We start from the raw sequence: 20,122 nt of genomic DNA, 5'->3' as shown, positions 1-20,122 counted from the left end.
ATTCCAAAAATTAAGAACATACCAATATGCTGGACCTTTTCATCAATGACCTCACAGTGGTATGGCCACCGTGTTGGGCTCAGTGGACCAGAAGAAGAGACACCATATAAATCTCGTGGTTCACGAAGACGTGGCACCCATCTCCCTAGTTGATATTCCAACAGTATCTGGGTAGTTCGGGGGATAAATGGGTCCCTAATAGAGTCACCTGAAAAAAGATTCAAACACAATCATGAGTGATAAGCAGCAAAATCTCAATTCCTATAATTTTTTAATATATTCTTTTTTCCCTTCCAATACCATTAATTTGTGAATATTTGTGGATATCATCTTATAATTCATGCCATTTAAAAAATCACTATTGAAATTTTATAACAACTGATCTTCACAATAGCTAAAAAAAGTATTTGTTGAACTCAGATACTATTAATTGATGCTGAATTCTCAGTGTTATTCCGAAAACATTTGTTTCTTGCAGCTTTTCTAGCAAATTGTCTACTTTTGAGTCTTTTTTTTTTTTTTTTAAAGATTTTACTTATTTGACACAAGCAAGGGGAATGGCAGGCAGAGGAATAGGGAGAAGTAGGCTCCCTGTTGAGCAGGAGCCCAAGCTGGGTTCAATCCCAAGACCCTGGGATCATGACCCGAACGGAAAGCAGATGCTTAACTAACTGAGCTACCCAGGCAACCCATCTTTTTTTTTTTTTTTTTAAGATTTTATTTATTTATCTGAGAGACAGAGAGAGCACAAACTGGGGAGAGGGAGAAGGAGATGGACAAACAGACTCCCTGCTCAGCACAGAGCCTGATGTGGGGCTTGATCCCAAGGCCCCTGGGATCTTGAGTCGAAGTCAGATGCTTAACCGACTGAGCCACCCAGATGCCCCTACTGTAGAGTCTTCTTAAACTTAATCACACTGAGGCAACTATTTGTCCAATGGGTTAAATATACTCCATCAGCATAATTCCTCACCACCCACTGGCATTATATTCTCAAAGGTAGCTAGTAAACTCTCAGTCACAACTTTTTCTCTGTTCTCATTCTAGGATCACTGTGTAACACAACTCGAAGAGCATAATTCACATAGAACACAATGGCATTGCCTCTTGTGTTTTCACTACCTACTTGCAGTGTAGGGGCCCTGTCCTTTTCTATGGGATAGCTTGGGGCATCAATTTGATGTGGATAATCACTCCTCCCTAAGCTCATGTTCCTTGTCTTTTATGATGCAACACTTTCTGGTTTTCTCCCTACCTTTCACATACGTGGTTCTCCATTTGTCTCACTGATTCCCCTTGCTTTCCCACCGCCAAAATGTGGCTTTTTACCCAGATTTAGTTTTGAGCTATTTTTTTAAAAGAGCAGATATAGCAAGTTGGACTAGAAGCAAAGTTCTATCATTTTGTTTCTATATGATTTTGCTTGGCTAATGCAGCCTCTTTGAACATAAATTTTACCATATGTAAATGAGGAATAATAATACCTTCCCTTGTACTTCTCAGGTTTGGTATTTAGATCCATTTATTCAACAGTTATTAAGCATCTAGTATTTCATTACGTGAACAGATACATTTTGCCTAATTTACAGTATGACTCAAAAATGGCAAGGCAGCTATGAATTAGTAAATAAAACTAGATCCATATCTCATACTATTTGTAAATGTAAATTATGGAGAAATTAAATACCAAAATTCAAAGTCTTTAGAGAAAAGCTAGATGATTATATTGGTGACCTTGGGGGTAGGGAAGGCCATTGTAGCTTAAAACAGATATAAACACAGAGAGCCACAAATAAATAATGATAAATTTAACATCAAAATAATTCTAAATATAAGCAACATTCACAAAGGATTACTATAAACAGGCAATTCATTATAAGAGTGACTATAGACAAACGTAATTCTCAATTTCTTCAGCAATAAAGGAAATGTTAGTTAAAATGGTGAGTTACCTCCTTTCTTCCACAAATCATCAAAATTTTAAAAAGAAAAAGAGTGGCAAGTACAAGTAGTAGTACAAGTCCATAAACCAGTACTACAAATTTTCTATGAGTATAGATATGTGCATAAATGCAAAGGAAAAGGCCTAGAAGGATACATACCAAACTGAGAAGAGTAGGTATCTCAAAAGATTTGTTTTAGGATGATGGTTTAAAAAAAAAGAGAAGAAAAGAAAAAGGAAAAAGAAGAAAAAAGAAAAAATTAAAATCTTATCTTCAATTTCAGATAATCTGTGACGAGAATATTTAGAATATTTTAGTGTGTATTTGAAAACTCTAAATACAATACTAAATGTATAAATTTTAAAAAATCAACTATACATCAAGATCCCACATATATGTACACTTGCAAATAAATGGTTTTATTAAGGAAACTCTTTACATGGGCATAGTTCATTTTTTTTTTTTTTTTTAATTTTTTTTAAAATTTATTTATGATAGTCACAGAGAGAGGGGCAGAGACACAGGCAGAGGGAGAAGCAGGCTCCATGCACCGGGAGCCCTATGTGGGATTCGATCCTGGGTCTCCAGGATCGCGCCCAGGGCCAAAGGCAGGCGCCAAACCGCTGCGCCACCCAGGGATCCCGGGCATAGTTCATTTGAATAAAGATGTACTTTAAAAACATTGTCCATTATAACTCGAGTCATACTGTAAATTTTTTTTTTATTTTTTATTTTTTTATTTATGATAGTCACAGAGAGAGAGAGAGAGAGGCAGAGACAGAGGGAGAAGCAGGCTCCATGCACTGGGAGCCCAATGTGGGATTCGATCCCCGGTCTCCAGGATCGCGCCCTGGGCCAAAGGCAGGCGCCAAACCGCTGCGCCACCCAGGGATCCCGAGTCATACTGTAAATTATAGAGCTAGTTATTTAAAGAAATGCCTATGTAATTCCTTATGTTAAGTGTAGCCTTTTATAAATAATGACTACTTTTAGTTTCATTAAATATCAGGTTTACCTAAAACCTTTAAAGTCTGAACTCCAAGAGATGCTTATAAAAGTGGATATGTTTTCTTTCCTTATCCAATACCAGAATGCACTTCTATATTAATCAATCTGACTTTTTTCTAGTTTCTACACTTTCTTACTTTTCATTGACCTTGAGTGAATACTCAAGGTTTTATCCTAAAGAGAAGGGAGATTATATGGACAAGTTCAAACCTGTTAAAAGTGCACACGAGTGGATATCTTCGCTTACAAATTTCATGAAGTTATCCTCATCCTAAAACAAGAGAGTTTTATAATGTTTTTTTTTTAATACCAATAGTTTCCAAATCCAGAAATTTTTTTACATCTATTTGAGTACTTAGAATTGAGTGCATCTAATCTTTAATGAATGAAAAAAACCCAAAGGATTATTATGGGCTACTGGTCTCAAAGTGCCCAACACTTCAAAAATCCTGAAACCTTTAAGTTTTTATCTTTCATTGGTTAAAGTCATATTAATGAATGTACGGAGGGAATAAATTTTAAAGATTCTTGGTAAACTTGGCAGAACAGTTTAAACTATGAATAAAATGAACAAAAAGAAGAAAAAGAAAAAGAAGCACAGAAAGCCATGGACTTAAAGGGTGATACGTTATTTGAAGGGAGCTTGTTCTGGGACCTTAACCTCACTAAAATGTGAAGGAAATCACTCAAAAATATGTACTAGATCCAAACTATTTTGTAATACTGTGTTTTGTTTTTTCCTTTTTTCTTCCTCCGTGTCCTTTCCTTTGTTACATCAGAGCCACATTAAACCTATTATGGGGATACAAAGTAGGTCTAGAACAGATGGGATCCAGTATTATGATACATACTACGATGTAACAGAATTAATACATATAAGTGAACATGATTTATAAAAATAAAACTTTAGTAATGATTTAGCACACACTGTTAAGTAAAACTCAGAAGCATCTTAGCCAAAATATTTTCTCATAAAGACAGTATTGATGTAGGTTCTTCTGAGATGGGGCATACTGCACATGGTAATAGCTTGGCTTTCAAATTATTTTCCAAATTCAGTGACAGGTGATTTAAACATCTAATTGATTTCTGCATCCAGTTGAGTTTATGGTATTTTTTTCCTGGGAATTTATAACACAAGTTTTATTTGAAATTAAGTAGGAATAAAGTCGAGAAAAACATACTGACTCATCTTCATCACTGATTGTTCCATCTGAATAGTCTTCTTTTTCTGAATCTTCTGACATTTCTTCCAATAACTGGCTTGAAATCTCTTTTATTACGTAGGCAGGCTGTAAAACAATTTCTAGGGAACTTACTGGGCAGTTTTCTGCTGAATTTGAAGGTGTTCATTACATTAAATGACTAACCCCCGGATAGAGCCAACTGTATGTAATTAACAGCGACAACAGGCTTCTCTAAAACCTAAATTAATTAGGACACAGCTAATCAAACATTCAACTTCGAACATTTGAAGAAATCTTCCATTGCCATGAAAAAGAGACCAAAACCGCAGTAAAAGGCGAATCAAGAGAATAATTTAATTGAGAAGGAAATCCCAGCACGCAGCCCTGTATTTAGTTCAACACTCACATCCTGTATTTAGTTCAACACCCGGCAGAGCAGGTTCAGAATAATCCTGAGGGTATTTAAAAAGATCACGAATCAAAGAAAAAATCATAGTTACTCAATGAAATCTAACAATATGGTCAAAAAAAAATTTTTTTTTAATTTTTGCTTAATTTTCCATTGACCAAAAGCTCAAATGGCTGCCCTACACTTTCCTCTTTATGTTGTGGTTACTATTCTATAGATGATGCTCTCTCTGTGCGATGGTCTGGGATACCGCAGATACCCTGGAAATACTCCACTGCTCTCCCCTGAACCGCAGTAGCTCTCAGCAGGTTCTACCCGCCGCGATCGCTACTCCTCCCACGCAACCGCCCCCCCTCACGCCCCGCCCCGGGGTCATGAAGACAACCGAGTAACAGCCCCTCCGTCCTAAGATGCTGTCACTTTTGCGAGGACCAAAGCAATTGACCATTAAACAACCACGAACGCCACAGAGAGGACGTCCCCAGCATCCCGAGGCCGGGACGGCCGGGTCTGGGCGCCGCCACGGCTGCAGATCCGGGAACCCGTGCGCCCTGCCGCGCTCCGAGGAGCCCACCTAGGCGCTGACCTGCGGCACCGCGAACCCGGAGCCTCGGGAAAGCCACACGCTCAGGTCCTCGCCCGGGCGCCCGCGGGGGCCGGGGGGCAGGCACCGTCACTTCCCCGGCGCGGAGGGTTTCATCGGCCGCGAGTCGCGTGGGCCAGGCGCTCCTGCCACCCTCGCGGCGGGACGGCGCGGTGCGCGGAGGGGCTCATGCCCCGGGGCGCGCGGGCTCCCCGCAGGGCCGGGGGCGGGTCTCGTCTGCGACGCTGTTTCCCTTTCGGCCGCCCTGGCCCGTCCCCCTCGTCCCCCCCGGCCCCGCCCCGCAGTCCTGGCCAGGCTGCTGGTGCCTTCCTTGCGGGGTGCAGACGTCCTGCCCCGCCGCGCCTAAGCCCTAGCGGCTGGAAGGAGCGCAGCTGTGGTTCAACAGCCCCGCCCCGCCTCGCCCCGCCTCGCCCCGCCTCGCCCCGCCCGGCCTCGCCTCGCCTCCCCTCGCCTCACCCCCCGGAGGCGAGGCCACTCGTTTCCAGGGCGACGAGACGCTTTTCCCCCCCCACAACCCGCCACACACACAGCCTCCCCCTCGCGAGACTTCCCACAGTTCTCGGGAACCGCCTAGCGGCCGGCGCACGAGCGATTTGGGCCGAGGAAGCGGAGAGCCCGGGGCGTGATGGGAGCTGGGGGCGGGGCGGGGCGGGCCGGGCCGGGCCGGGGCGGGGCAGAGCGAGGTCGCTGCGGCGCTGGGAGGCGGGTGCGTGGTGCCTCCGCGGCGACTTGTCCCTGCGGCTCTGCACGTGGGTCTTGGCCTCCTTTCTGAGGGGCCCCGCCGAGCGTGCTCCTTAAGACTTGGGCTTCGGGGGATCCCTGGGTGGCGCAGCGGTTTGGTGCCTGCCTTTGGCCCGGGGCGCGATCCTGGAGACCCGGGATCCAGTCCCACGTCAGGCTCCCAGCTTGGAGCCTGCTTCTCTCTCCTCCTCCTCTCTCTCTCTCTCTCTCTATCTCTCTATCTATCTATCTATCTATCTATCTATCTATCTATCTATCATCTATCGTGAATAAATAAATAAAATCTTTAAAAAAATTTTAAAAAAAGACTTGGGCTTCTTGGGCAGCCCGGGGGCTCTGCGGTGGAACGCCCGCCTTCGGCCCAGGGCGTGACCCCGGGGTCCTGGGTTCGAGTCCCGCGTCGGGCTCCTTGTAGGGAGCCTGCTTCTCTGGCTGCGTCTCTGCCTCTCTCTCTCCCTGTGTTTCTCATGAATAAATACATAAAATGTTTTTTTAAAAAAAGACTCGGACTTCGTGGGCAGCGCGGGGGCTCAGCGTGGAGCATCTGCCTTCAGCTCAGGGCGTGACCCCGGGGTCCTGGGTTCGAGTCCCGCATCGGGCTCCCTGCATGCAGCCTGCTTCTCCCTCTGCTTGTGTCTCTGCCTCTCTCTCTGGGTCTCTCATGAATAAATAAATAAAATCTTAAAGAAAAAAAAGACTTGGGCTTGGGTGGCCTTTACTTGTACCCATGTGAGCTGCATCCGGCACGACCACGTGACTCCTCATCTTCATTCAGAAAACGAGACTTCGCTTTCAATACTTGACAGAGGAGCGATGCATGCACAGAATTCTCATCAGCCCGGAGTCTTCGCAGGATCCCAATCGTTGGCGAATGTGTAGATCGCTTACTACCTTACGAGGCGCTACCGCAAATCGCTTGCCCCGCATTATCTAATGACATAAGGGCCTTCCGGGAACAGACGGACACTCTGGTACCTCGGAGCCCCAAAGACGTCGTTCCTGAAATCATCTTGATGTCCCTCCTGCCCTTCGTTCTGGGGGACCATTTAATATATCTGAAACAGTTTTCCAGGTGCAGCTGAAAAAGCCTTCAAGATGTTTGATGTGTATGGGAGGGAAAATGTTCTAAGTTCTTTGGGCTGCTGTATTAATTGCATTGATAGGAGATTAATAGAAAATTGAGTTTCATGTCTTAGGTATGGGTACCTCGCCCTGACCTGAGAGGCTCCGTGGGGGGCAATGGAGGCCCATATGGCATCCTGAATGAAGGAAAAGGTGGGGTCTGGGGCTTCAGAGGGAAGGTCCACGATTCACAGGAAGATGGGAAGAGCAAATGTGTGCCTTGCTGAGCAGGAACAGCAGGACACAGAGAGGAATCTGAACAAACAGGCCCTGCCAAGCTTCTCAGGCCTACCACAGCTAGCCCAGCCTCTTCCTAGTTACCTCTGGTGAGAGCTGTTTTCCTGCAGCAGGCCCTCTTTCCAAACTCTTAGAGGCAGTTAAGGGGGCGACAAAAAGCTGGGCCCAGATTGTCTTCAGCTTAAAATACTGTGCATGCCCAGTGGCATATGTCATAGATGCTTGTTCTGAACCCCACCAGGTGCCTTTATAGCTGCACTTTTTTTTTTTTTTAAGATTTTATTTATTTACTCATGAGCGACACAGAGAGCAAGAGAGGCAGAGACATAGGCAGAGGGAGAAGCAGGCTCCATTCCTTGCAGGGAGCCTGATGTAGGACTCTATCCTGGTCTCCAGGATCATGCCCTGGGCTGAAGACAGGCGCTAAACCACTGAGCCCCCCAGGGATCCCCACTGTACTTTGTTTATGCCATACACATGCAACTAAAGGTGATGTGCCCAGAGAATATTTAAATATGGAATCTTATTTTTCTGGTGGATTTTAGAGTCATGGTTGCAAACCATAGGATGTCAGATATACAAGGTGAAGAAGCTCCAAGAAATGATCTAATCGGGTTACATAAGCAATTAAAGGCAGAGTTGCGGCTTGAGTCTCGTGGTTTGTAGTCTAAATATTTACATAGACATATTTCAAGTAGTCCTATGGAGAAGATTATTTTAGTGCATAAATACTTAAGAATTCAACAAAACTTTGAAAATCATAATTAGAAAGGGAGACAGAACATGAGAGACTCCTAACTCTGGGAAACAAAATAGGGGTGGTGGAAGGGAGATGGGTGGGGGGTGGGGGTGTCTGGGTGACAGGCACTGAGGGGGGCACTTGGTGGGATGAGCACCGGGTGTTATTCTATATGTTGGCAAATTGAACACCAATAAAAAATAAATTAAAAAATAAAAATAAAAACGTTAAAAAAATAAAATCATAATAATTTATTCTTTCATTAATTCCACTAATTTATATTGAATGCCTACTGCTCATCAGGGATTGTTGTCGTGTAAGGCTATTGGAGGAAACCAAACAGACATTCCTCAGGGAGGTTATGGGGGAAGACAGACAAGCCAATAAAAAACAAATGAACAAAACCATTCAGGTGATGATCATTGCTATGGAGAGAAGTAAAGGAGGGAAAAATTAAGAGCCGCTCTGCAAGTACTGCAGGTGGGTGGGCCTTGGTAGGGATAGTGCTCGTTTTCTCTCTCTTTTTTAAGAGGCAGGGGAGGGGGGGTGGAGAGAGAGAGAGAAACTCAAGCAGACTCTGTGCAGAGTGCAGAATCCTATGGAGGTTTCAATTCCACGACCTTGAGATTGTGGCCTGAGCTGAAACCAAGAGTCAGAAGCTTAACCTGACTGTGCTACTCAGGCACCACCCCCACCACCCCGCACCCCTCCCCATCCCCCCCACCCCCCTGCAATCTCTTTTTAAAGTAAACTCTATACCCAATATTGGCCTTGAACTCATGACCCTGAGATCAAGAGTCACATGCTCTACCCACTGAGCTAGCTGGGGTAGCTCTTTTGATAGTGTGTCCAGGGAAGCCTCTGAGACCAGAAGACCAGAAGTGAAGGGTTGGGCCAAGTTGATGTTCAGGGAAGAAAGCAGTAAGTACAAAGGTTATGAGAGAAGACTGGGCTATGAATTAGTACTAGGCTGTACTCTCTAGGTGAGGCTTAACTGGAGTCAGTATCATTTTTAGGAAAGAGATTTCATTGGGATTTCCTTCTTAAGTAAATTTTATTTATTTATATAAAGAAAATATTTATTTATTAGAGAGAGAGAGAGAGAGAGAGAGAGAAGCAGGCTCTGTGCAGGAAGGCCTGACGTGGGACTCAATTCCCAGTCTCCAGGATAAGGCCCTGGGCTGAAGGCGGTGCTAAACCGCTGAGCCACCTGGGCTGCCCATCCTTCTTAAGGAAATTTTAAATAGTTTTCTAAGTACTTGTTTCCTTTTAACTTTTTTCTTTTTATTTAAACATACTCCATTTCAGACGTACTGTATAGTGGAAATTCTTTGTAAGTTAGAGTGGAAGTAAGGCCTGGAATAAGCTTCTCCTAGGGACTTTGTCAGTCTGATTTTTTGTTCTCCTTCCCTATGATCTTCTCTCAGAAGCTCACAGGACAGACTCCTTTTATAGTCAGCTTTGGCTTCTTGGCAAGGCAACTTTACTCCTGCAGCAACTTTTCCTCCTCCTATTTTTTGGTGAATTTATCTAGTCTAAGCCTGCAGTATAACAGGCAATATAATAAGAAATGAAAAGAGGAAAAGAAAAACCAAAACAATCCTCCAAAGAGCATAATTACTAGTGTGGAAATCAGGAGGAAAATTCACTTTAGCAAGACATCCAAATGTAAGTTGTGTTAGGGATGTAATTTAGTTTGTGTAAGTAGATCACTTTGAATTTGTTAGGCAGAGACTTAAATGCAGCAACTAGGGCAATTGGAGTTATTTATGACATCACAGAAGTTAGTGGTTATATGGCTGTAGAGGTCTTATCACAGTTTGGGAAGCCATACTAGGTCCTGGAAGCCCTGGGGTCCTCTAGTACCCATCTTGGCCTTCCTCAGACTATCTGGATCTGGAATGTCCTGTTATAGGGCCACGCCTCTCTGACTGCTTCCAAGTTCAAACCTTGAGATTTTTCTTAAAGATTTACTTACTTATTTTGAGAGAGAGAGAGAGAGAGAGAGAGCATGAATGAGCACTGCACAGGGTGGGGGTGGCAGATTGAAAGGGAGAGGAGAATCCCAAGCAGAACTCAAGTGCATGATCCTGAGATCATGACCTGAGCCCAAATCAAGGGTCAGATGTTTAACCAACTGAGCCACCCAGGTGCCCCTTGAGCAAATTGTTTAACTTCTCTTTGCCTCAATTAATTTACATGTAGGGTGTGGATAATATAGTACAGAAAGTCCCCGACTTATGATGGTTCAACTTATGATTTTTCAACTTTACAATGGTATGAAGGCGATATGAATTCCGTAGAAACCATACTTGGAATTCTGAATTTGGATCTTTTCTTGGCTTCGCCATATACAGGTCGGTCCTCTCTCATAATGCTAGGCATTGGCAGGGAGTCACAGCGCCCAGGAAGCCATGGAATCCTGAGGATAAACAACCAGTATACTTACAACCATTCTGTTTTTTCACTTTCAGTGCAATATTCAATAAATTACATGAGATATTCAACACTTTATCAAATAGGCTTTGTGTTAGATAATTTGCCTAACACTGGGCTAACAGCAGGCTAGGCTAAGCTATGATGTTTGGTTGGTTAGGTGTATTAAATGAATTTTTGACCTAGGATCTTTTCAACTGACAGTGGATTTATTGCCTTGTGAGCCTATCATAGGTCGAGAGAGATATGTAGCGCCTGTCTTGTAGGGCTGTTGTGAGGTTTAAATGAGTAACATGCGAAATGCTTGGAAAATGCTGGGAATATGAATATGGTAAGGACCCAATGAAATATTAGCTGTCATTCTCATTTGACCAGCAGATCTCCAATTGGTGACAATGACACCATATCACTCTGATTCCTCGGCATCTACTTGCCTGGTTATGGTGATCCCTACACGACAATAGAGTATCGCCCCTGAACCAGTGTCATCTTCCCAAGCAGCTCTAGGACAGGTGGGCACATATGGGAACTATCCATCTTCTATACATAGGCACAGCGCTGTCCTATTTGGCCTGTTCTTTTCAATTCCCTTTTCTATGAGCTCAGGTAGCAGAGAGACAAAGTAGCCAACTCCTGGCTAGACACACATCCAATAGGACACAGAATGCCAGCCTCCCCTTCAATCAGACACCTCTTGTCCTTAGTGATTCTCTTGGAAGCCCCCTTTCTTGGAAGTAGCACCTGAGTTTGCAGAAAAATCATGCTGCTCACAGAAGCTCAGTGTTCTCATGAGGGCAATTTCTCATTGCAAACTAGTGCACCGCCACTCTGACTTTATAGAGAATGTTGGGTTTCTGAGCTTGGTCAATTTACTGGTACAGCCAGTTAACATAGGCCCTGTGGTCATGAAGGACGTCAGTTTCTAAGGTGCATTCTTAGGCTTGGAACCTGGTCTGGTGAAAGGGGGTGGTTTTCAGGTGATCCAGGGGACCAGCAGCATTAGCATCATGTGAGGGTTTGTTAGAAAATGCAAATTCTTAGGCCTCAGTCAGAAACCCTGGGTTGGAGCAATCGGTGCTCTAACAAGCCCTCCAGATGATCCTGATGCACCCTAAAGTTTGGGAACCACTACAGTAGTGGGTTAAGAGTATAGACTGTGGAACCAGAATACTGAGCTGTATGACCTCGGGTAAGTTACTTAACCTCTCTGGGTCTCAGTTTCCTTAGACAATGGAGATAGTAACAACACCTATCTGCTAAAATTGATGTAAAGATTAAGGCAGTTGATATATCAAGTGTTATATTGTAGCAAGTGATCTTATTCTGTTGTTTTCAGTGAAATCTTTGGAGCACACATTCCCACACGGAGCCTAGAGTGAACCCTTGCTCCTTGAAATGTTTTCCCCAAAGAGCAGCAGCCACTGAAGCGTCACCTGGGAACCTAAGAGAAATGTAGAATCTCAGGCCCTCCCTGTCCTTTTGCACCGGAATCTGCATTTTACAAATAGGTATTTGAGGGGCAGCCCGGGTGGCCCAGCAGTTTAGCGCCTGCCTTCAGCCCAGGGCCTGATCCTGGGGACCCGGGATCGAGTCCCACATCGGGCTCCCTGCATGGCGCCTGCTTCTCCCTCTGCCTGTGTCTCTGCCTCTCTCTCTCGCTCTCTCTTTCTCTGTCTTTCGTGAATAAATAAAATCTTAAAAAAAAAAAACCCAAATAGGTATTTGAATAGCAAAGAGGTATTAGATAACTCAGCTTTTGGCCCACTAAAATTCTTTGTAACTAAGAATCTCCTGGGACTGGAACCTACATCTTGCAATGATTTCTACCATTGATTCTGTTGCTCACCAAGGATTTAGAAACCCTAGTGCACTTAGGACAGCTGATTTCCATCCTTTGAAAAAACTCAAAGTACCTGTGTTGCTCAACTTGGCAGGCACTCGACCTACAAAAGACGGCATTTGTTCTAAGAAAAGTAGGTTCGTGTGGAAGAATGCTGAGTGTGATTAACAACTAGCTAAGAAATTAATCCTGTGTTCTGTATGATTTGCGGTTCTTTCACATAGCTCATATTAGTGCATCCTGTAAGAGTTTATTGAATGAGTGTTCTTTATCCAGGCAGAAATGTAGAAGGTTGGGCCTTCTACAACCTATTTTTATGGAGACATTTGTTGGAAATCCTATTTCAAGGGAGCAAAAGCCAACCTCACTAAAACCATGCCTTGGCAAAACTCTGCTGTCAGATCTGCAGTAGAGTAAAGCAAGAGGCCAACCATCCAAGAGGCCCTGGAGTTGAAATGCAGGGCTGAGGTGAGAACAGTAATTATAAATCTGGGAACAAAAATGTTATAAAACAAATTGGCCTCTCAGTGCTCTGAAAGCTTTACCACAAAACTTGACAGCAGTACATTCAGCACAGAGTTTATAAATTGGGTTGTTTGTGAAATCGTATCACTTATCAAGCACCATTCCATGTGGTGCACCAGGTATCCTGCTGGGGGAACAAAGGAATATGAGGCAAATACTTTTATTTTTTTTCTGATTACCCCTAGATGAAGTATTTTCTCCTCCCTCTAAACACTGAGTCCATCATATACCTTGCAATTCTTTGACAGTTATGTACTAGAGGCTTGTGATATTTTCTCTTAAATCCTTGAATTGTTACTCCGTATTTTGTAGCTTTTCCTGTCTGTCATGTACCTACCTCTCCACTAGAATAATGCAGTTGTTCTTCACATTAAGGAAGGTGGCAATCTGTGTAGGGACCAGATTACTTCAAGCTCGCCCTTAACTTTCAGGAGTCAGCTCTTTGTAGACCTGTAAGTCATTTGACAAATCCTCACCTTTGACAGACTAGTCTTTTTCCCTCCAGCCTCATAGGGTTGCCAAAAGTCTAGCTCTGCTACTCAGCTGCCTCCTGAAGATCACTGTATGCTCTGAAGCACAGGTAGCCCTGGTGTAAAAGCAAGTGAGGAAAAGTACATCAAACAGGTGGCACATAACTAGGATGCTAGTTAAATGAGAAAATATCCATGTGTGCATTCTGGAAGTGCCCCCACCATTGTCGCCACAGTGCAGAGCTGGAGAGGAGCCACTGCCCAGAGGATGGAGGAGGTGAAGGAGGTGGAGGAGGAAGAGAAGGTGGAGGAGGAGATGGAGGAGGTAGAGGAGGTGGAGGAGGTAGAGGAGGTAGAGGAGGTAGAGGAGGAGATGGAGCAGGTGGAGGAGGTGCCAGACCAGTGAGTGGGAAGGGAGGTGAGGGAGATTGTCAGTATTTAAACAGACCACATCACACATGAGTACAAGCTACTGGTGGTCCTTAGTTCAGGAGGCGTGGGGAAGTCTGCTCTGACAGTTCGGTTTGTTCAGGGAGGTTTTTTTTTTTTTTGAAAAATACGACCCAACGATGTAAGAGTCCTACACAAGGCAAGCTGAAGTGCATTGCCAGCAGTGTATGCTTGGAATCCTGGACACAGCAGGAACAGACAACTGACAGTGGTGAGGGACTTGTCTATGAAGAATGGCCAAGGATTTGCTCTGGTATATTCTATTACAGCTCAGTCCACATTTAATGACTTATAGGACCCGAGGGAACACATTTTATGGGTTAGGGACACAGAAGATGTTCCAATGACTTTGGTAGGCAATAAATGTGAGCTAGAAGATGAGCGAGTAGCTGGCAAAGAACAGGGTCAAAATTTAGCAAGAGTCAAAGATCAACGTTAATGAGATATTTTATGACCCGATCAGATGGATAGATAGAAAAATAGCAGTGAAAAGAAGCCTAAAAAGAAATTATGTCTGCTGGAGCAGATCTCAGCCAGATTGCAGGAATGCCTAATTGAGAAGTGCCAGCATTCTGGACTTTAAAAATTAAATCTGGGGGTGCCTGGATGGCTCAGTGGGTTAATGTCTGCCTTTGGCTCAGATCATGATCCTGGGGTCCTGGGATTGAGTCTCCAGTTGGATTCCCTGCTCAGGGAGGGGTCTGCTTCTCCCTCTGCCACAACCCCTACTCATGCTCACTCTCTCTTGCAAAAATAAATAAAATCTTTTAAAAAATTAAACCTGAAGAGGCATCTTCTATTTTATATATTATGTGAGGAAGTTAAGTTTTATATTGGCTTGCACAAATCCCCTGAAAAAAAATTATTCTGTGTATATCTCTTGGAAAATAAGACCATGGTATTTCTCCTTTCCAATAGAAGTTGTAACAGATGTGAAAATAAATATAGTTGACTCTCATATGATTACACAAAAGTATGGATGCATTCCAAATGTTAGATATTGTTGCTATAATCAAATGATTTCATACTGACCTTTTTATCATGATTCCTCCCTGTCAAACACTGTAAGTTGAACCATTATACTTTATGTCTGTAATGATATAGATTGCGAGATTTCCCCTCAAACTCATTGCAGCAGATAACTTTGAGTCATTGACTTCATTTCATATTTAAAAAATTATGAAATATCATTGTCATTATATTCTAATTAAAATTGTGCATAATGCTTTTGGGAAAATGAGTCTTTTATAGGAAAAAAACTGGGATAAGTGATTTGTATGGCTTTCAGAGCTAAAATGTATAAATATACTAAACCAAAAAATAATAATGAGAAATATCAGTAATTACATAAAATGTAAAAGGACTAAAATACTCCAGGTAAAACTCAGAAATGATCAGTCTGCACTAAAACCTAATGATTCTGATTTTATGAGGTCTCCGATTTTCAGAGACACACATCTAAAACCCAAGGTCGAAAGCAAAAGGGTGGAACAAGTTAACTCATGCACTGTTAATCAAAAGAAAGCCACTGTAGCAATATTAAGAATAGAAAAAATAAACTGTAAGGCAAAAAAGTTTGTTATGCAAATAGAGGATTACTTCATAAAGTTAAAATACTTTACTAGGAAGCTTTAATGATTTTAGATTTGCATGTGCACCAAAAATATGATGTTAAAATATGGAAAGCAAAATTAACAGAATTACAAGGAAAATTAGACACATCCATAATGACACAGGGAGATTTTCACATGTGTTTCTTAATAGTAGATGTGGAATAAAAGAAAAATCAGTAAGAGTACAGAATGTTTGGACAACATGATTAATAAGCTTGATACAAACAAACATAACACTCAAATCAAGACATTGTTAGGTCTCTTTGGTCCTGGAGAAGAACACATATTTAGGGTCATGAGATTTTTAGAAATCCGTTCTTCCATTTGGAGTACACATGCAAGCAAGAGTAGGAAAACACCTGTGATACAGACCTGTTGCCACATCATACAAGAGACTATAACGTCTTTACACTTATAACTTGAATATGCATGTTGTAAAATTAAATTTCATCCATCCCTAATCCTATCAGTCTGGTACCAGTACTGTAGATGGTATTCTTTTCATTATTTAATGCTGGGAATGAACCTTGATGACAATTATCATGTTGTCTAAACCGATCACCATTTTGTTAGGACGTAGAACTCAAAAGTACTAATTATTTCTTAAGCTACAGTAACTCATTGAATTCCACCCAATCTTATGGGCAAGATGTAGAGGACTGCTCAGGGGCTCCAGGCTCACAGTTTAAACCATTATGAGAAAAACCTCATATATTTGACCAATGTTACATAAATACACAAAATTACAATAAAAAAATCTCTGGATTTAATTGTAGTTTATACATTTAAATAGTCAGTATTCTGCAAATGAAGGGTAAATATTAAATGGCCATTTCTACTATAAAAGACACTACCTTTGGAAAACAGTACTTCTATCTTAGGAGTGAGGGGGTGGTGTGTAACAAGGTGGGGAATGAAAGGAAGGATGGAGCAAGATGCTTTTTTTGGAAGGAGGATTTTTTAAAAAGATTTTATTTATTTATTCATGATAGACATAGAGAGAGAGAGGCAGAGACACAGGCAGAGGGAGAAGCAGGCTCCATGCCAGGAGCCTGAGGCGGGACTCGATCCCGGGACTCCAGGATTACGCCCTGGGCCAAAGGCAGGTGCCAAACCGCTAAGCCACCCAGGGATCCCATGGAAGGAGAAATTTTTTTTAATACCTCCTTTTAACCTTTTCCATACATGTTTGATCAGTTGTCCCTACTAGAGCAAGTTTCACTATTTCATTAGAAAAGTGCCTGTAATAAGAATTATTTAAAAAATATGAAGTGGCTTTTCTTTTTTAAAGAGGGAAACCGAGACTCGATCTGAAATACATATTTTGCTATGCCACCATCTTTATTAAAACAGATATAACTCTTGTTTGTAATCAATACAGTGCATAAAAATAAGCAAGGCAGACATTGGAGGAATTCCATTTATTGTGGATGCATTTTCACAATATATATTTATTGCAGCGATCAATTATCAGTGAAAAATATCAAGTGTTTATAAAACTTTTAGGAATGGCAGATTCACAGAACATGCTAGTCACCTTGCAGTCTTACCTCTTAAAGATAACAAAGAGAATTGTAATCAAACAAGTAAACAAGGAATTTATTTTTCAAAAGATTAAATCCAAACTGAACAAAATTCTACCCTAAAACTTATTCCATCCAATATTGGAATAAAAGTCAGGACTGATATACTCTCTTCTCAACTTTAGACTTTCTAAAAAAATATATAATAGTGATCAGGAGAAGCTCTTATTCAAAAGTACAACAAAGCAATGTTCCCTCACCATGGGCCTTAATTCAAATTTTGATCCATTTCCCTCCAATTATGGGAGTCAATGCTGAAATCAGGCACTGCATGTGAATTCTAGTTCGTTTTATCATAGACTCACGTCTACTTTGTCATGGGTAGATGACCTGTGCAGTCTTGTTGGCTTTCCCTCCTTTGGCCCAGGTGTGCTAAAGCTAGAGGATTCAGCAACTCTTTACTGATTTATGAGGAAAACAGACTTTGGAAGGCAGTGGTCACTCCTCATGCCAGCCTTGCCCTGGCTAGCTCTTCTAGGGCAATACTGTAGATTATAAGTCATTTGAGAGGCTCCCTCAACGTGGTAGGAATTGAGACTAAGACAATTTTGGTTAAGTCAAATGAGGTATAAGTTTATAGAATTACACTGCATGTATATTTCTATGCTAGAAGGTATTGCCAAGACACTGGAGTTCTCTTTAATCACTTATTGTGGAGAACAGATGAATACTTACACACTAAAATAGGATGTGATATCTAGACTGTGTGTGTAAAATCTGAAAATGAAAGTCGATAGACTCTAGGGGAAAAGGTAAAACTAATAAAAGTTACACATATTTTTTGAAAATTCAATGTGGTATCAACTTATGATGAGTACCAATGACGAATAAAAATAGAAAAGTTTAATTTAAAAGATAGTTCAGTCTATTAAGAATGGAAACACTGTCATAGCTCCTCCATGTTGCTTTTGCTCACTTTTCTTCTCTGCTTCCAGACATTAGCCAAAGTTGGTCTCAGTATACCCACACGTGTAATTCCAATCTGTACAGTTTTGTGACAAAAATTCTTGTCTTCCAATTTTAGAGAAGGAAGAGACCTCATTTACCATCTAAGCCAACCTACTGTGGACTTGATTTTAAGAAAAGAGTTCTGAGCCAGCTTTGAGTTTGACTCAGATGGTAGATTTAGTACAATACACACTGGACTTCAAGATTGTTTTTAATTATAAACTAAATACTATGCTTTATAGAAAATGTCAACTACTTTTGACACTTCTAATCTCTCTTCTTACAGGTTATTGGACACTGGAAACATATCAATACCTATCCTGCCATGAATCTATTGGCAAATATGAAATATTAATATAATATTGTGATTTTTAATTTTTAAAAAGCTGTGATATTGGCTAGTTACAAGGACATATTGCTAAATATAATAGTCTAGCGCATAAAAAAGCTTTCTACCATTAGTGTGTTTGCATATGTGTATGCACATACATACATGATCAGGTCATCTAAAATGTGGTTTGCTATTGCTACCAAAGAAATCCACAAGCAACCAACCTAAAGAATCAGTACCAATGTCAGCTAACATCATAATCCAATTTAGATATTCATCAGCATGAAAAAAATAATACCTTAACAGTACATCTTTTTTTTTTTTTTTTTTAAGACAATCATTATTGCAGTATCTCAAATCTGAAATGGTCTACTTTCGGAAAGTGTTAGAATTGCCTTCTAAGATAATTTCTTCCATGCTTTATCCTAAAGTGCAGAAACAACATGACTTCTGTATTTAAAACAAAACAAAGCAAAACAAAACAAAACCACTCGTGGTTTTGTTTTTCTGGGCACTGCACACATTCCTCAGGCAATTTTCAACTTGAAGCTCCTTTTGTTGACTTCTGGTGTGGTTGGTATCACTGTTCAGACACAGAGTTATGATGATCAGTAGGAAAGTCTCTATTTCACAGCATGGGTTTCTTTAGAAACAGGTTCCTGTGCAAAGGCAGTACTTTTACCATGAACATCTCTAGACTGTGATTATTAAATATAGTGACAATATACATGGGTTTACTGGGATAATGAAAAATAAAACAAGAGGAAATGAACTCAATTTAGTAAATCAACATAAATATAAAACAGAACAAACTAGCCCCTCTTCAACTGAGCTGGTCCAGCATCTTGAGCGGCTACTTTGGGTTCTTTCTTCCACTGTCTCAAACCTGCTAAGAGAAGAGAGCTTTAAATTCACAGGCCATGGCATTCCAGCCAGATGTTTTGTGTCAGAGGAAGAAAAAAAATAATTGAAATATGGTAGGAATAAATATTTATGAAAGGGAGGATTACTGTTGGTATTCTATTCAAATATGCTCCTCACCTTCTAGTCTACCCTCTCTTTTGCTGATTTTTTTTACTTCTCTCTCTTTCTTCTTTTTTTTTTTTAATTTTTTTTTATTTATTTATGATAGTCACAGAGAGAGAGAGAGAGAGAGAGAGAGAGGCAGAGACACAGACAGAGGGAGAAGCAGGCTCCATGCACTGGGAGCCTGATGTGGGATTCGATCCCGGGTCTCCAGGATCGCGCCCTGGGCCAAAGGCAGGCGCCAAACCGCTGCGCCACCCAGGGATCCCTCTCTCTTTCTTCTTTATATTCCCCTTCCTCATCTTGATCATTAGCCTTGCTTGTGGCATTCACAGTCAAGGAGTTTTGTGTGTGTGTGTGTGTGTGTTTTCTTTTAAAACTTGACTCGAAGGGCCAGTAACCTGTAGCATGTTTTCTGGAACAGGCATACATGATGAATGGCTCAGTCTTGGCCACGTCAAGGACAATGGAGAAGTAGAATGTGTTTATCTTTTCTCTTCTCCTGTTTTTTATTTCTTCCCTCCTATTCTTACACCCTGACCCTTGAAACTTATCTGGGCCACGCTCTTATTTGTATACCATTTCTTTTCTTCAGCTAGTTGCTAGAAATCCTTGCTGACATATTCACGAATACCAGTGTGGGGAGTCTGCATTTTCGAATGTGCACTTCCATCTCAAAGGAGTGACTGCATGAGGTGTAGTGAGCCTGACATTTTGGAGTGAAGGAGTCACCTACTCTGCTACTTCATAAAATCAGCTCTGGGTCTCACGGTTATATTATTATTATATTATATATCATTGTACAGAGAGCTTCTTGGTATAGACCGAGGATGAGTGGGCAGTGTAGGTGAAGACTCACCCTGTCACCTTTCCACCTTGTACCACCACACTGCACAGTTCCAAGCAGTAC

General features: G+C 41.7%; 2 protein-coding genes across 28 annotated transcripts in view; both read right to left on the bottom strand.

Moving 5' to 3' along the window:
* The window catches only part of AGBL3 (AGBL carboxypeptidase 3), a 65,542-nt gene extending 59,903 nt beyond the window's left edge, over nt 1–5,639 (bottom strand). For 2 of the 13 annotated variants that reach the window (XR_007402797.1, XM_025464164.3), the window contains exons 1-5: nt 5,134–5,439; nt 4,136–4,243; nt 3,162–3,222; nt 2,103–2,123; nt 23–208 (exon numbers count right to left, since the gene is read on the bottom strand). Coding sequence is in view for 8 of the 13 variants with exons in the window: in XM_025464164.3 (XP_025319949.3) it covers nt 23–208; nt 2,103–2,123; nt 3,162–3,222; nt 4,136–4,198 (331 nt within the window). In the remaining 5 variants the exon portion in view is untranslated. Of the gene's footprint in view, nt 1–22; nt 209–2,102; nt 2,124–3,161; nt 3,223–4,135; nt 4,244–5,133; nt 5,441–5,607 lie in introns of those variants that run through there. The other 11 variants (XM_025464161.3, XM_025464162.3, XM_025464163.3 and 8 more) reach the window with 11 other exon arrangements.
* An 11,091-nt stretch (nt 5,640–16,730) lies between these two features.
* Nucleotides 16,731–20,122, bottom strand: part of CALD1 (caldesmon 1) — a 188,414-nt gene continuing 185,022 nt past the window's right edge. For 12 of the 15 annotated variants that reach the window (XM_049094656.1, XM_049094653.1, XM_049094652.1 and 9 more), the window contains one exon: nt 16,731–19,075. In XM_049094656.1, the coding sequence (XP_048950613.1) occupies nt 19,067–19,075 (9 nt within the window). In that variant the 3' untranslated portion in view covers nt 16,731–19,066. The remainder of the gene's footprint in view (nt 19,076–20,122) is intronic. The other 3 variants (XM_025464182.3, XM_049094661.1, XM_049094663.1) reach the window with 1 other exon arrangement.

This window comes from Canis lupus, chromosome 16, assembly GCF_003254725.2.
Source record: "Canis lupus dingo isolate Sandy chromosome 16, ASM325472v2, whole genome shotgun sequence".
NCBI lineage: Eukaryota > Metazoa > Chordata > Mammalia > Carnivora > Canidae > Canis > Canis lupus.
Note: the sequence above shows the minus strand (reverse complement) of the source record. Positions and strands in the feature narration are given on the sequence as shown.